The sequence below is a fragment of the Brassica napus genome, chromosome C9, assembly GCF_020379485.1.
Source record: "Brassica napus cultivar Da-Ae chromosome C9, Da-Ae, whole genome shotgun sequence".
NCBI classification, from domain to species: domain Eukaryota; kingdom Viridiplantae; phylum Streptophyta; class Magnoliopsida; order Brassicales; family Brassicaceae; genus Brassica; species Brassica napus.
In genome coordinates, this window is record NC_063452.1 from 43,003,963 (window position 1) to 43,021,919 (window position 17,957).

Here is a 17,957-nt window from a genome sequence, read left to right on the forward strand (position 1 = left end):
ACCTAATCACCCTTAATCTCCCTAACCCATGAATTCAAAAGGTGATTACTCACTAATCTCCATGATTCCTCTTAAACCCATATTGGATTTCAGATTAATCATTCAGAGAAAATACAGATAATAGAATAGAAATCAACAGTAGAACATGTGATCAATGAATCAAAGAGATCCCCTTTTTCAAGGTTTTTGGTGGTTTTCTTCAGAACAAAGATAGATCTGCCTCTTGGTGGCTTACAGAGTATTAAAACATAGGTTTAGAAAATAAAAACGTGCATCATGAAATGACCAAAAGGCCCTTGAGAAATCATAAGTTCGAGCAGAAATAAGACGCGGAGCGACCTCCGCTCGTCGCTCCGAGTAGTCGCTCCACACTTCGGGAGCGACCTCGCTGTGTCGCTGCGAGAGGTCGCTCCGGACTCGTTCTCGCGTTCCCGAGTGATGAAAATGCGAGCGACCTCCGCTCGTCGCTCCGAGTAGTCGCTCCATGCTTCGGGAGCGACCTCGCTGTGTCGCTGCGAGAGGTCGCTCTGGCTCCATTGTGTTGTCGTCATGCGATAGAAATGCGAGCGACCTCGGGGTGTCACTCTGGCCAAGTCGCTCTGGGCTTCGGGAGCGACCTGGAGTGGTCGCTCTGATAGGTCGCTCCGGGTCAGTTTTCGGCTTCCACCGGGATGAAATGGCGAGCGACTTCTCCGCATCGCTCTGGTAAGGTCGCTCTGAAAAGGCAGGTCAGAGCGACTTGCTGGTGTCGCTCCGGGAAGTCGCTCCCAACGCTCTGCTCGTCCAATGATCATCTTTACACCTCTTTCGAGCTCCAAACACACCCAAATGTCTCTGAGAACTCCATGTGGTACTCCAATACCTGATAAAGACTTATGTATGCAAAATGCAACCTAAACATGGCTAAATCCTAGTCTATATGATCAAAATGCACATGGATGAATGGATAAGATAATGAAAATATACAAGATATCACTCGTCTCTCGGGAAGTAGCTTCTTCTTCAACTTGTTTTTTTTTTTTAAATAAATCTTCTTCTTCTTCTTCTTCAACTTGAAACACCACAGTTTCAAATACTTTCGTTGCTTCTTCTTATATCTCCTATAATCTGTCTTTGAAGACAGCCTATAAATCCCACCAGCAACACCTCACTACCCATAACCTGCAAGCACTTCTTTCCCGTTTGATAAGCTTGTGTTGTTCTTTCTCCTTGACAGAAGACAAACCATCCTCCATTCTTCACCCGTGTGTAAAGTTGATAAACTCACTCGCATGGTGAGTTGTTTTAAACTTGATTTTCCCGCTCTTCACCATCAACTCCACAGGTCTCAAGAAGATGGAATCTGAATCTCTCGAATGCTACAAAATTTGAGTCAGTGCTTCGGATCGTTTGTAGGATCTTCCTTCCTCTAATTCAATTTTTCATAAACTGAGTGTATTTATGGAAGAGTGGAGCAACTGCTGTGTCACATATTTATCTTCCACATAGAGTTGTTCCGGAAAAAAAAAAAAAACAGAAGAATCATAAGGGTTTAAAATATTTTTAACATCTTTCACTCTTTTGAGGCTTTACAAATACAAGTTACCTTCGTCTTGTTGCAGGGAATGAATCTTACAAATACAAGTTACCACCTCTTTTGAACCAACGTAGTATGAACTCGCTTAATTTTCTTACAGTCACTCTTTCAGACGATAACTAAGACACCTGATTTGACCGTCCATGACTACTCCCTACTCCTTGTCTACGTTGAAATTTCACAATAAAGTGAACTCAAAATTTTAAAACAATGGTCCCAGTAAGATTGGCACTAACGCAAGTAGTCCTCTCTCTCACGCTTTCTTTCTCAGTCCCAGGCTGCCATCAGTAGAAAAGTCAGCAAACACAATACTACACCACAGAAAAACTCATATAAGTCTTCTTTATACAGACAATTAAGACTACGTTTATTATTTTTATACCTCTCTTTCCAAAGAGAGAACAAAGAGCAAAGCAAAACTGGAACTATTCTTTTTCAACCAGTTATGGTGCTTCTTCTATTCAACACACGTCGTCGTTTCGTTATTGTTCTTCTACTTGTAACACTCTCTTGCTTCTCCTTTAGGCTCTGTTTCGGCCAAGACAGAATCACCTCCTTTACTACTCCAATCAAGGACACAGATACCCTTCTCTGCAAAAGTGGTGTTTTCAGGTTTGGTTTCTTCACTCCTGTAAATTCCACTACTCGGTTGCGTTACGTCGGGATTTGGTACGACAAGATTCCAAAACAAACTGTGGTTTGGGTGGCTAACAAAGACACTCCCATCAACGACGCTTCCGGTGTTGTTTCCATCTCCGACGACGGAAACCTCGTGATTACAGATGGTCGAAACCGCCTTCTATGGTCGACCAACGTCACAGTACCACCCGTGGCTCCAAATGCTACTTGGGTTCAGCTGATGGATACTGGGAACCTTGCGTTACAAGATAACCGAAACAACGGAGAGATTCTCTGGGAGAGTTTCAAGCATCCTTATAACTCTTTCTTGCCAACAATGTCTCTTGGGACCAACAAGAGAACCGGAGAGAATCTGAAGCTTACTTCTTGGAGAAGCTATCAAGATCCTTCAACAGGGAACTATACAGCTGGTCTTGCTCCTTTAACGTTTCCCGAGCTCACGTTTCCTGAGCTTCTGATTTGGAAGAACAATGTTCCAATCTGGCGTAGTGGACCGTGGAACGGCCAGGTTTTCATCGGTTTACCGGACGTGGATTCTCTTTTGTTTCTTGATGGGTTTAATCTTATCAATGATAAGCAAGGAACATTTTCAATGTCATTTGCTAATGATTCTTTCATGTATCACTTTAACTTGGATCCTGATGGAGTTATATATCAGAGAGATTGGAGTACTTCTTTGAGAGATTGGAGGATCGGTGCAATGTTTCCATCTACATATTGTGATGCATACGGTATATGTGGTCCATACGGAAGCTGCAGTTCCCGGGAAGATCCGCCTTGTGAATGTGTTAAAGGGTTTGTGCCGAGGAACAGCACAGAGTGGAAAGCAAGGAATTGGAGTAATGGATGTGTGAGAAAAGGTCAATTGCGGTGCGAGAGGCAGAGCAATGGAGGAGGAAAAGGAGATGTGTTTGTGAGACTTCAGAAGATGAAAGTACCAGTCAATGCGGTACAATCTGATGCTAATGAGCAAGATTGTCCTAAACAGTGTAAGGATAACTGTTCTTGCATTGCTTATGCTTTTGATCGGGGAATCGGATGCATGCTTTGGAGTGGTAACTTAGTTGATATGCAATCATCATTGAGAACTGGCATTGATCTTTATATTCGACTTCCGCATTCTGAACTCAGTGAGTGAAAACCCCTCTCGTATTCTCACTTGTTTCCTTCTTAGCTAGCCTTCAAATGTTTACAAACCGCACTGCACCACATTTAATAGTAACAAAAATCTCTACATATACATATGTGTATGTGTATGTGTTTTTGTTACCACTAAGACTAAACCGCAGTTGTTCTTCATATTTCCATTCGGACCCTTAATTGACTTATGTTTTCTCGTCAAACATGTAGAAACATATAGCAATCGAGCAGTTATCATCATTGCACCCGTGCTAGGCGTTGCGTTCCTTGCTGCTGTCTGCGTTCTTTTAGCATGCAGGAAATTCAAAAAACGTCCAGGTTAGAGTTCATTGATGATTTTAAAATCTCACACTGTTCCTTTTTACTATGATTTTGTTTGCTTTATTGCCTTACCAGATACAAGTGCAGAATTAATGTTTAAGAGAATGGAAGCACTCACAAGTGGTAATGAGACTGCTTCTAACCAAGTGAAGCTCAAGGAGCTTCCACTCTTTGAGTTTCAAGTGTTAGCCACAGCAACTGGTAGCTTCTCTCTAAGAAACAAGCTCGGACAAGGTGGATTTGGTCCTGTTTACAAGGTGAAAAACGGCATCAAACAAGAATCCGTTTTTGAAAAAAGTCTCAGACTAACTGATTGGTTTCTAAAACAGGGAAAATTGTCAGAAGGGCAAGAAATTGCAGTGAAGAGGCTCTCACAGGCATCAGGACAAGGACTTGAGGAGCTTATGAACGAAGTGGTTGTGATTTCCAAGTTGCAACATCGGAATCTAGTGAAGTTACTTGGCTGTTGCATTGAAGGTGTAGAAAGACTGTTAGTCTACGAATATATGCCTAATAAAAGCTTGGATGCCTATCTATTTGGTAAAACTTATCTCCTGTGTTTTACTTGGGTGACAGAAGAGAAAGGTAATGATTTTTGTTAGCTTTTTTCTTCAGACCCATTGAAGCAAAAGATTCTTGACTGGAAGACACGGTTCAACATAATGGAAGGGATTTGCAGAGGTCTCTTGTATCTTCACAGAGATTCAAGACTAAAGATCATACACAGAGATCTAAAAGTCAGCAACATTTTGTTAGATGACAACCTGAATCCCAAAATATCTGATTTCGGGCTTGCAAGAGTTTTTCGAGCAAATGAAGATGAAGCTAACACAAGAAGGGTTGTTGGAACATAGTAAGTATCCATTCCCATTATTACAAAAACACATATATTTTGAAAATCGGCTTTTATCATAACCAATATGAATGAAAAAAATTTGTTATTGCAGCGGCTATATGTCACCTGAATATGCAATGGAAGGTTTAATTTCAGAAAAATCAGACGTTTTTAGTTTGGGGGTTATATTTTTAGAGATCCTAAGTGGCAGAAAAAACTCTCACAAGGAAGAGACTAATCTAAACCTTTTAGCTTATGTAAGTGTGTATTAATAATACAGTGTTTAGTAGCTTTACTAGCTTTGAAACTTACATGTAGTTTGGTCCTTTTAACAGGCGTGGAAGCTGTGGAACGAAGGTGAGGCTGCTTCTCTAGCTGATCCAACCATCTTTGATAAGTCTTTCGAGAAAGAGATAACGAGATGTGTTCAGATTGGTTTGTTGTGTGCGCAAGAAACTGCAAACGATAGACCAAATGTTTCAACCGTGATATGGATGCTAACTACCGAAAACACGAACCTCCAAGAGCCGAAGCAGCGTGCGTTAATAGCAAGAAGAGGATCTTGTGACCAGGGTAGTCTCTCTATCAATGATTTGAGCCTCACAGCTGTAACAGGGCGTTAGCCTCACAAAGCCAACCTTGCATAATATGTAAGGTTTGGGAATCTGCTATGTTTGCAAATTTGTTATTCTGCGCATATTTAACACTAAAGATTAAATAAGAGATGTATTTCAGAACTTATGTTCATATTCACTGTTTAAAGATTTTGTACTATAATTACCTAGCATACTGGTTCCACAATTGTCACTCAAATCATTCCTGTCAAGCATTGCCACTTGCATAAACCAAAGTTTATTCATTTCGCTAGTAAATCGGATTAGAGCTTTGTCAAGCTGAGCTCTACATTTAGATTTATTACCAAGTCTATTTATTTGTTAACTGTGCTCATATCAAGTACAACACCATAGGTAGGAAACACACATAGAGGAATGTCTAGATTTGGGAAAACGATGTGACAGTCTTGAACCCGTGATTCTCCGGAAGGGAAGCGTTACCAGGTCGAATCGATATAATCGCCTCCAGACCTTTCACAGGAATTGATAAAACCGGTCAGTTTCTTTAAACAGAATCTCAAACCGGTTTTGAAGTAAAATAGGATTCATAGAGTTTTGTTTGTGTTTTTTTACCTGCAGCTTTTGCAGCTGTAGCTTCTTGATAAACATCTGTCACAAAAAGAATCTCTGAAGGATCTTCCACTCCCAATGTCTCTGTAATCTCCTTGTAACTCTTGTTTTCTTTCTTGTTTCTGCATCCAAGAAGCGTATGAGATGTCATGTGCAAGCGGCTGGATCATATACCCTAGTGAAATAAAAGTGCCACATCTTTTGTTATACCCGATTGTGGTGTCGAAAAAGCCAGATAAATACTTCCTCAAATCTCCATAGTTTGTGTTCCCAAAGAGAAGCCTTTGCGCTAATCGACTACCACTTGAATATATGTAAACCTATTCACAATCAAAACATTAGACCTGCAACAACAAAAAAAAAAAACGACATTTCTCTAAGAACTTAACTACATGAACAGACCTTAATTCCAGAAGAATGCCATTTCTCTAAAGCCTCTGCTACATCCTCGAACACAACAGACTTCAGTTCATTACATTCAAAACCCGTTCTCCATATGTGACCCTACATTACAAAGATTCATGTACTCATATCACATACATTATCAAAATCAACAAAAGGCGGAAACTTATTTTGTTCTCTCACTTGCAATTCCTTTAAAGCAGTGATCTTTCTATCTGCTTTGATCATTGCCTCTACATTAGAGACCACAGCAGCAATGACCTTGTCTTTTCCTTCATCAGCATGTGGTATAGGAACAGCACCGGCTAAACCCTGTCTTAAGTCATCTTCAACCTGCAACAAAATACCAGAGATGATGAGCCTTAGTCACTTGGAAACAATAAAGAAAAGTTTGTAGAGGATAATAATTCGTTTTTTTTTTTACCTGAGACCGCAGCAACTTGATATCCTCTTGTGTTTCTGCTGTGTCGTACGTCAGATTCAAATGCTTTCCAACGTTTTCACGAGCATAGGGAAAGAGAACGTCTGTGACGAATGTTATGGGAGTAGTTGTTCCTTCAATGTCGAGAACAATGCATCGTTGTTGCAACCAAATACAGTATAACTAAAATCAACACTTCTACAAGATGACAAGAGAGAGATCATTGAGTTTATACCCGAGGCGGTTCTGTTTGGTTTTGTGAATCCTTGACTCCGGATTTTACAGATAGTTTTGTGGAAATGTGGTTCTGTGAGTGTACATGTCTTTGAATAGGCCCGTGGTCTGGTGTAGCAGCATCCAGACCCAGTTGATGAAGCTTAATGGCAGCATCGAACAGATAATGGTAACATTCAGCCTGGAAGCGAGAATCGAAAGTTTATATGAACAAAACGATATAGAACTTAGTGTGTGAAGCGATCTGCACACACCTGTGTCTTAGCATGGATCCAAGAATCACCCCAAATGTAAATTCCGTGATTGCGTACCAACACTGCGGTTGCTTTTGGATAGGCTTCTATCTGAAAATGGGAGCCATATTTGTCAAAAGACTAACGAAAACCATTCTTTGATTGCATATGATCAATTCAAGTTTCCTTGGGTATTATATATACACATACAGCTTTGGTGAGTGAATCTGTGAGTTCGTTCTCATAAGCTGTGTTCTCTATGATTGGGACAACAAGTTCGTCATAGTATCCGTGACCTTGAATCCCTTTTATCATCTCCATGTGAGTAATCTGCAGTATGTCAAATATGAAGAAACATTAAGTACTAAAGTTTACACTGGTATTTATGGGCTTTTGACATTCAGGCTTACACGAAATTCTTTGGCTTGTGGATTAAGCATTGTCACAAGACAAGATTCCATGCCATGGCTATGAATAACAGCTCCAGCATTTCGCATCTCATATGCCTGCACCACAACGTTAAATAGTACCTCATAAGAGTTCATCACCATTCACCAGGCGTTAGAAACTATAACAAAGTCAGTGCTATGCATCTTAGTATCAGTCATCTACTGTTACTACTAGAGATTAGAGATAAAATGAAATGTAATATCTTACAAACAGAGCAAGACAATTTGGTAGGGAAAAAAATTGAGATACTAAACTATGCAAGTCTGGTTAAAAATTGAACTTTACTTGCTTGAAAACTGCAAAAAGCACTAATGCAGACCACGTATAGCTTGTTGAAACATAAATGCAAATCAAATGTAAGTTTACATATTACAAGTAATGATCCCTCAATCGCACTGTTCAACTGAACGCAAGAAAACAATGTTTAGATTTGGTTTTTTAATAAGGAGAAAAAAATTACAACAAAACATCCCTTTTTCAAGATTGTCAACAATACAACTCTACACTTGACTGAGCCCATTGTTCTTATTCTAACACTTGAATGAATCTATTTCTACCAAGGCAACGGAGTGAAGGTTCTATGGGTCGAAGAAACCCACTGAGACATCCAACGAGTGGACTATTACTCAGATTGAACAAGTGTTACCTTGTAACCGAGTTTTCGCAAGCGTTTCCCCAAAGAAAGCCGCCTGTTCTGCACTTAGTTTTTTTGGATTGCAATCCAACAGTCGTTAGCAATCAACGTATTTTCCATTCTAAATGAGAGGAAGGGCATTAGATCTTAAACTATTTGGGTCCATGATGAACCATGTGCTCTAGAAACAGTTTAACTTGAAAAATGTAAATGCTGCGAAAAACTTCAAAGAGAATCTCTAAGTATTGCTAAAGAAAATCGAGAAAGAAAACACACAAAAAAAAAAAAAAAAGCAAATTCAGCAAAGAAACTACCATACAACTAAGTAGAAGTACCCATTACAATTTGGCAATATCAAAATAGACCACAGGTAGTTTCAGAGAAAAACACAAACAGAAAATCAGTTTCACTATCTTGTAAGGTGAGACAAAACCAGAATACCTTCATGAAAAGAGGAGCACAATCAGTACACTTGGGAGGCTTGTTAGGGTAAGGCTTTGGAGAAGGTGCAGATATGATGGATCCATTAGGAGATAAGATATACATATCCTCAGGTTGCATCCTCTCCTTTTGAACACCTTCAACACACAGCCACAAAGCCGTGAAACCAAATAAAACTCAATAAACACATTGGCAAAAGTTTGCATTTTTTTAAGTTGCTAATGCTTCTAAACATTAAAAGACAAAACAATAGTGCACAGAAAGTGATTGTACGAGCATAGATACACAAGATGATGTCTAGAAACCACATGTCTAGGAACTACAAACCTCACTTGAAGACAAGGAAGTCCGACAAGCATTATTCAGACAGCAAAGCACACTAGAGGAAAGACACATACATACAATACAAGTACTTACAAGAAACCCATCATTAGTTCAAACAGCGAAGAACTTTCCAATCAAAATCGAAATCAGGGAGAAAGAAAGAGAGAAACCTGAAGGAGACATGATGATGAGTTGGTCGGGTTTAGGGATAGAAGCATCGTGAACCTTCATGGTGATGCTACCGCCTGTTCCAGATACCCAACCTTGAGTGTAGAAATGACGGCAGAGCTCAGTCACCAGCGAGCTCGTCTCCTTCACCTCTTTACCCTCCAGATACGCCTGCGGAAAACCGATCGTCGCCGCCATTGATTGCCGGAGCGAGGTACAGTGAATGATTAGCAAGAGAGAGAGAGAGAGAGAGAGAAATTGAAAGGTTGGAGCTTTTGAGGGGAGGCTGGTTTTACTTATCTCGCGACCATTCTCCTTGGGCTGCTTTTCACAGAATATGATTCCTTTTTTAATATTTTCTTTAGAAAAAAAGACCCAAACTTACGTCAAGTTTGCATTTTTAAGCACATCATTTTTCTTAGCATTTTTCACGCTCTCAGATTCAATAGTTTGCTAATCCAAAATTTTACTGCGGGTGCACAGGTGTCAGTGAAAATTCTGTATTGTCAAAGGGTATGTTGAGAAAAGTAACTGCAAGAAGACCCGAGAATGTATCAAAAAGGTAGTATTTGGTAAAACCGAAAATATTCTCGCTAAGCTTTTGTGGATTATGAAAGCTTTTTACAAAATCAGGAAAACTCAACAAACACGTTCTAGTGTTGGAATTGTATGGTGGGAGAAGTGCAGATCATCGGCACAAATAGTTTTCCTACGATGCATTCACCATTCTAACAATTTATGGTTTTACATTGCAAATAACAGGATATCTCCACGCAATTCAATTTTTTTGTTTTTTTCTAGAAAAAGTAGAAGATATGCATGCAGATTTCAGCCGCTATATATTGGACGTTGTTTACGAGAAATCTGCAAATATTTAATTTTCAATATATTTACTAGATTTGGACCCGCACAACCATGCGGGTATTAATTTTCATGTTTATATATATATTTTACATAATTAGAATATATTTTTTAAGTTACTTATATATCTAAATGTTTATATATAATTATTTTAAATATAACAATTTGATAGTTTTGATGTTGTAAGTTAATTTATTATTTCAAATCATCACATATATTTGGTACTTTTTATTATATATATTTTAAAATTATTTTTTATTCAATTATTATGATGCTGATCCGTAATTCAAAGCGCTAGATTTCTTTTATCAATATTTTTTATGTTTATTCATTTAAGATAATAACTATATATATATATATATATATAAGTTTAAGATAAGTTAATTTTATACATGAATTATCTAATTTACTAATGTTAACCCGTTCTATCAACATATTATATTTCTAGCATAAATTTTTAATGTTTGTGAAAATAAAATATATTAATTTATCAGTTTAAAATAATTTTATCATATTTAGTTAAATACAATATTTTATTTTAAAATGATAGATATAACTATAAAATAGTAAAATTTGATATATTTTTTTTCATTTTATAAAAGATAACTATATATATATATAATGTATAATAACATTAATTTCATTACTAATTACAAAATTAGTGAAAATATTTATATACAATTTTTGATAATTAAGATATTGTTATAATGTTTTTCAACACATTTGTTAAAAAATTAAATATATATATTTATATTTTAAATTAAAAGATATCAAATTATATTATGATTTAAGTAGTTAAAAGATTATATATTAGCATTAAGGAAATACATTTAATACAAATTTTAAATGATGATCCAAATAAAAATATCACACATGAGTCAAGGTGAGTTTGTTAATCAATTCGGGGTTTTAGGAGTCGATATTATATTAGGAATGATATATTATTAATCCATATTATTAGTAATAAATGAATGATAACTGATTTCTTGTGAGGGTCCATTTTTTTAAAAAAAAATCACACATGAATCAAAGTTGTGACTTCTGTTTTAATATATACTAGGTGATCATCCGCGCCCTGCGCGGAGTGAATTTATTTAATAGAATTTATAACTTTCAATCTTATATATTTGAAATGTAAAAGTCATTATAACAAATATATACATGTTATATAATTATAGATGTAACGTTTGATATAGATATCAATATATAAATTATGTTTGGGCTTTTCCATTTGATGAGGTGTTGGAATTGAAAGAAATGAGTTTGTTTACTAATACTTTAAGACTTATTCTTGGGTTCACCCCTATGGTGAACATCTAGGTTCACCAACCAATAAGATTTCATTATTTCAAATTCGATATTTTTTATAAAAGGAAACAAAATATTGTCAAGTTATATTATGTTTTTAAAATAAAAAAATAAAAATAAAAAAATAAATAAAAATAATAATTAAAAAAAAAATTAACATCGTCAGGAAAAAAACTAAACTCTAAATCCTAATCCCTAAACCCTAAATCCTAAAACCTAAACCCTTGGGTAAATTCTAAACCCTTAGATAAATAATAAACTCTAAACCGAAAACACTAAACAGTAATACACTCAAGAGTTTAGGGTTTAGGATTTAGGATTTAGGATTTAGGATTTTAGTGTTTAGTATTTTTGATTTAGAGTTTATTAGTTATCCAAGAGTTTAGGGTTTACCCAAGGGTTTAGGGTTTCGTATTTAAGGTTTAGAGATTACGATTTAGGGTTTAGTATTTTGCTAACGACGTAAAAAATATAATATAACTTGACAATATTTTGTTTCTTTTTTTAAAAGATATCAAATTTGAAATAATGAAATTCTATTAGTTGTTGAACTTATAGGTTCATCCTAGGAGGTGAATCCAAGAATAACTCATACTTTTATACCTAATAGTTTTACTAAAAAAATTCTGACTCTTTCAAAAAAAACCATAATTGTCTACGGATAAAAGTAATCTGATAATCATCCTTTGCTTGCAGATCTTCTATATATTGAATATCATTTACAGCAACCAAATCTCCAGAAAGGTCCTGTAGAAACATGGAACAGTGGTTTATCATGATTAGTTCGACTATAGATGATAATATGACAACTAAAGCATAAAAACGATTGCATCAGAAAATTTTAAATAAATCGCTAAATTAGTGGTACATATCACATTAATATTTTCCTTAACATACATTATAATCAATGGTCATATATGTATATATCATAATATCGCTATATTGAGTCAAAGATACACAAATTATTTTCGCTAAATTAGTGATACATATTACATAAATACTTTCCTTAACACACACTATAATCACTACACGAGTCACATATATGTATATAGAATAATGTCGCTATAATAAATATATGGCTATAAGTAAGAACATTGCATATATAGTTACCTTTTACACACCTGTGGATGCAACATATAAATAGATGGCAATGGTTGTTCAAAAAAACAAAAAAATAGATGGCAATAAAAATTTATAAGATTACAATTTTTTTTTGAATTTAACTTCGACACTACTCCAAGTTGGTACATACTAATGAGACCCAAATAATATTTCAGGTTTTTAAGATTATTAAAAATTGTCTAAATTGCGTTAATTAGACTAAATGTCTATCTGGTCTCTTTTAACTACATTAAGCATATTAATCAAAGACAACAACAGTTTTGATATAGTAAGCGTATTGGTTCATATTTGATAACATAACTGTTGAGTATATAGTAAACCTTATTCTTATTTTTTTAGTAACAGATAATTTTTTTTGTATTTGGTTCCTTTGTCTTTCACGTAACTTTAGAGTATATGCTAATGTTATATATTATTAATAACAGTGATTGTTAACAAGATAATTTTTTCACGATATTACCAAAACTGTTGTATATATTATTTTACACGTTTTTTGTAGTTGTCATCCTCATATGGATTTTTTATTGTGTTAGTGAATGAGTAAGTTTTGGTCATTGAAATTGAAATGTCGAGTTTTTAACATAGTGTAATTTACATTATATAATATAAATTTGTTTATTTCAATGTACATGATGAATACGTTTTCAAAATTTAATATATGGCTCAACGACTATTTTAGAACACAGTTGTTATACCATAGATGAATCTACATAAAATTCTAGATTTGGTTAAGACAAATAAATTAGTTATTTCAGGTTTAGCTAATGGATGTCAGATAGAATAATTTCGGTTCTATACGAAACATATAGTATAATTTTGCCTATTTATAATGAGTAACTAGGTAGTAACCCGCGCTTTGCGCGGGATTAGATATCTAAAAATATGTTGATTGTATATATTATGATTATGTATATATAAGGTGTAGCTTTAGTAAACGGTGCAAAAAATATAAAGGTATGATTCAGTTAACTATGATGTTACGACTATGTGAGTATACGTGAGTAATATCATTAACCCGAAGTTTATGAGTCGGGTATAGTCTGACTTGATGTTGATATAGATGTTAACTACTTGGCAACCAATGTGATTATACATGTTTTTTTTTGATAAACTGAAGTCTAGAACTCGTCTTTATGTTAATAAACTATGAAACTATAGGTCAAAACATCGAAATTTGTTTATTTTCGTAGATTAATCTAAATGCAAAACGAAACCATAACAATATGGAATAAATTAATAATAGTGTTCCTGATTTATAAAAAACAATAAAATATCATAAAAGCAATTGAAGGTTATTCGACCTTCAAAAAACATAATCTCCTATATATTAAAGGAGAAACACTTAAAATTTTTTCCTTAAAAATCTAATCTGATGTGGTTTCATGAGAGGCCTCTATTTACAAAAATGCATACTGAATTATTTTAAAAAGATTTTTAACCTTTGCGCTTTATTGACATAGTTTGCAAGTAACACATTTGTAATTTATTTCAAGTATGTATATACTGAATTATTTCTGATTATTTTATACAACTTATCCCATGATCGCTACCATTATGAAAGACCTCTAACATGATGTTCAGACGACATACATTTATGAAAAAAACATCTTGTAAGACCGTGCATACCTTTATATACCGCCATATTACTGTTATATTGTTTGTAAACCGAGATGCAAGATCACACCCTGAATGACAATGTGTAGCATCATTGAAGAAAATAGTATTGAAATTTAAATCGAATATGAATAATAGAAAGATATATGTTAATAGGAAACGACAGAGAATAGAGAGGTCAACAGCTACTTATAACTTAATTTAGATTATCCCCTATAGATTAAAGATGGCATGGAATGGGTAAATGTAAACATAATAAAAATAGAGGCTTTATATTAAATAAAATATTCCAAAACACAATAGAAAAACCAAAACCGATAATTAAAATGTCAAAAACCAAAAATGAAAACTCAAACATAAGAGTAAAAAAAATGGGGAAAAGCCTCTAAAAAACATGTCTTCCTGGTGAAACTCATTAGCCACTTTTTCAGTCTTTTCCTTCTTGATTCGAGTAGTACATGGAGTCCTTGTAACCGAATTTTGATCGACTGCTTCTTCCAAGTTAACAATAGTCGTCCCTCTGCGTTTGGCTGGAGTAAGATCAGTTCGTTCAACTTCTTCAGAAGACTCAGCAGATAGGATGAGGGAACCCTGTAAGAAAAACCAAATAAGTTATATAACTAATAGATAAAATCATTCTAGACATGGAGTATGGAGTAATTAAAACTAAAAAAACAAAAACCTCTGGTGCATCGGAGAGTACGGTATTGTCGCCTGTATAGGTTAGATTTGGTAGCTGGCAATTATATAAGGGCACACATTAAGCAAACTACTGCGAAACGGTATAAGTATAATTAAATGCAAAACTCAAATGGATACCTTTGGGTAGACCTTTGTATCAAACTCACTAATTATCTCATCATTGGTGATAATCTTAGTGACCTTGTAAGTGTCATGGCTATAGAGAAAGTTTTCTCTTTCAATACCAACCTTGAACAAATAAGTCTTTCCAACCAAATTCTTAAGAGCAAGGGGTATAGCAGCCGGTTCCTCAAGCTATTATACTATAAATTGCATCTATTATAAGCTTAAGAACTATATAACCATATAAAATAATATAGATATTAGATATTATTATAATTGATATTATTGGGAGCTGCGACCAGTGCCCGCCCATCAAGGTGCATTCACGCCCATCAAGAAAATAGATATTTAGTCATTCACGCCCATCAAGAATATCACGGTAGTTTGCAGGATCAAACCCGGAAACCTCAGCAGGAAAATCGCAATCTCTTACACGTGTGGTTTCAAGGAAAGAGATCGTGTATTGATGGTTAGTAGTTCGGTATGAACCACATGACTGTCCCACTGAGAAGTTGATGAATATCTTTGAACTACCTTCGGACAGCTGCGGATCAAATTGATTAACCAAATCTTTCTTCACAGACGCATGAATCTTCACGCCCTGGAAAAAACATTGGCAGTAAAATGCTTCTTTCAATTTCGTTTGATAGAAAAACATAGGTTTATATGATAAGAGAAAAAATATTAAGAAACTAACGTTACAGTCGACCACAACCATCTCAATTGTCAAGCCTCCTGCAGCGGAGTACTGCTTCCAAAGTTGAATGATCCTGACCCTGATCTTCCACATTGTTTTGAAAGGTTTGAGGTCAGTCACATTGCTGAAAGAAGCCATAAGTTTTAATATGCAAACGGTATAAAGAAGAATTCAAGTCCATAACCTTGTCAAAATTGTCAACCATCTTGAACTCGAACGTACTTTAGGTTATTTTATTGGGATGGAGAGTAATAGAGGCGAGGCTTAATATATATTTACAATCGTATTAACATTAGGTTAGAATATTTCACCTCTGTAACTAAGGAAATAACCTAGTTATGGCAAACCAAAATCTCCTTAATATAATACGACTCAAAATATACTTGCAGACCAAGCATAATAACCAACTTTCTATAAAACTTATGTCTGTTAGATTTAACTAATAATCAAAATAGACATGTTACATAAATCAATTTCAAACAAATATTCCTTAGTTTATTTATATTTTGAAAAAAACGAAAATGAGCTATATACTCATACGCCATATACTTCACAGGTTGGTTTACTTGTGTATGACACATTTAAAAAGAACTCCATTGCATGTCACTGCCACAAAGTAACTTTCACCACTATCCAATATCATGCAGAGATATTCCCTTGGTAATGTTGTAAGCATGCTAAAAGCGACACTTCCCCAACAGAAAGAAAACAAAACTTGTTTGCATGAGGCTCCTTTTTTGACCGCTTTTTTCACCTCTTATTCCTTTTGATGATCTATTTAAGCATTCCTCCTAGAACTGCTTGCACTCTCACAAAGTCCATATGCCCACCGAGTGAGATACTAAAGTAAGAGACATACAAATAACTTTGCGGTTAACAAAGAGATCCCATTTACGATGGTCTCAGAAAAATCGGTCAACAACTACAAAACCGCGCCACACAACGTTGATCCAAATTCCTATGACGACGACCAAGGCGCAGATCAAAATTCCTATTTCAGAAACCTCAGCCTTAGCTATTTTGCTGCGGAGCCCCTCCGCATGTTGCGTGACCACCACAAGAGTTAGTATGCACTGGTGATATTTGCGTGGTAATTAACGAAAACGTTTGTTTCGAAAGTTCATATTTGTGTGGTCTGTCTATGTGTTATAAACCTAAGCATAGTTCGAAACTTGCAGAAGTCAAACAAAGACGTCTCAAGAACCCTATATATAAGAGTCATTATCGCATTTTTAACACATACAAACCAAGAAAAGAGCCTAACCAATATCAAATGCTATTTCTTGTTTATCTTGTTTTTTTATATTTCATTCAAAGAGAAGAAAATATCTTACTATGATAAGGAGATAATTAGTGGTTCTAATAATCTTAGTTGTTATTTTCGTCGTTGTCTTGGACGTTATGCAAGTTGAAGCCACGATGTATTTCCCGGTGGCCGTCGATGAGCTGTCGATGAGCTCTGGTTCTGCTATTGCAGGTGCTACAAAGAGGTCCGGTAAGAATGGTTGCACCCAGAGCCGGGCCTAGAATTTTTAAGGCTAGAAGCCCAAAAAAAAAAAGTGGCCGAAAATAAAATAATGTAGGTAGGGGGATTTGAACTCTGGTTCGGAGTTAATGAACTGTGGCTATTGAACCACTACACTAAAGACACACTTATTGGAATTTGTGGCCGGTTATATTAATATTATTTGGCGACCGGAAGCCCATGCTTCTTTAGCTTGGGCCCAGGGCCGGCTCTGGTTGCACCCATATTCTTTGCGGCGGTTCAGGAAGGTGCCGCCACGGCTAAGCTGCCACGACAAACTTCTTCATGCTTTGGCAGAGAGCTAATTTGATATGCCTCTTACGTAGTCTTCCAAAACCAACACATCACGTACGCTTGTAAAATTGAAGAACCAACATAAAGTGGAGAAGAAAATTTGGTGTGTTACGTGAATGTTAATTTTGAGAAAGGCAAGAATAATTAAGGTAAGTTTTTTTTTGCATTTAATTAAAGCTTGCGTTTTTTAACAAACGCTCTCCAAGTGACACATATGCATTTTTGTAAATAGAGGTCTCTCGTGAAGCCACGTCAGATTAGACTTTTAAGGAAAAAAATTTAAGTGCTTCTCCTTTAATATATAGGGGATGGCATTACATGTAATTGATCTAGGCAAGGGAGGACTTTTAATGTAAGGTTGTGAGAAGAGTCCTAGTGATGACACCTAAGTAATGGTATTTTGGTTAATCAGGGTAAGGTTATTTAATAAGAGTGCTCTTCAAATAATATAAAAGGGATAAGATTTATTTTTTATAACTACAATATTTTCATTTTATTTTGCTTACAATTTTAACAATATAAAAACTATCATTGACTATATACTTCACTTTCTATTTTCGTCATATTATTTTTCATTTATTTAAATTATTATATTTTTATAATATGTGTTTAATTATGATATGTATTATGAAAAATATAGTAATATAATTTAAATATATATACTAGTGGAAGATATATATATATATATATATATATATATATATATATATATTTTTTTATTAAATTTAAT

General features: G+C 35.2%; 2 protein-coding genes and 2 long non-coding RNA genes across 4 annotated transcripts; 2 read left to right on the top strand and 2 right to left on the bottom strand.

The window, feature by feature from the left end:
* The first annotated feature begins 805 nt into the window (after positions 1–805).
* LOC106418416 (G-type lectin S-receptor-like serine/threonine-protein kinase At1g11330) lies at positions 806–5,285 on the top strand. Its single transcript, XM_013859119.3, has 7 exons — positions 806–3,345; positions 3,566–3,673; positions 3,752–3,933; positions 4,006–4,216; positions 4,292–4,529; positions 4,624–4,768; positions 4,847–5,285. Exons 1-7 carry the CDS (start codon positions 2,022–2,024, stop codon positions 5,132–5,134), a joined length of 2,496 nt encoding a protein of 831 aa, XP_013714573.1. The 5' UTR covers positions 806–2,021; the 3' UTR covers positions 5,135–5,285.
* On the bottom strand, positions 3,353–4,949 carry LOC125592849. The gene is made up of 4 exons (XR_007328538.1): positions 4,824–4,949; positions 4,052–4,386; positions 3,795–3,922; positions 3,353–3,639 (listed from the first exon to the last, which is right to left on the bottom strand). It is a non-coding gene; the product is annotated as an uncharacterized LOC125592849 (long non-coding RNA).
* Positions 5,286–5,347: 62 nt separating the features above from the next.
* On the bottom strand, positions 5,348–9,237 carry LOC106418418 (probable bifunctional methylthioribulose-1-phosphate dehydratase/enolase-phosphatase E1). Its single transcript, XM_013859120.3, has 13 exons — positions 9,005–9,237; positions 8,511–8,647; positions 8,082–8,129; positions 7,396–7,491; positions 7,196–7,315; positions 7,007–7,096; positions 6,754–6,933; positions 6,522–6,677; positions 6,281–6,430; positions 6,098–6,199; positions 5,906–6,015; positions 5,699–5,817; positions 5,348–5,596 (listed from the first exon to the last, which is right to left on the bottom strand). Exons 1-13 carry the CDS (start codon positions 9,198–9,200, stop codon positions 5,505–5,507), a joined length of 1,596 nt encoding a protein of 531 aa, XP_013714574.1. The 5' UTR covers positions 9,201–9,237; the 3' UTR covers positions 5,348–5,504.
* Positions 8,974–14,187, top strand: LOC111209962. Its single transcript, XR_002661340.2, has 2 exons — positions 8,974–9,216; positions 9,486–14,187. It is a non-coding gene; the product is annotated as an uncharacterized LOC111209962 (long non-coding RNA).
* Positions 14,188–17,957: the final 3,770 nt, after the last annotated feature.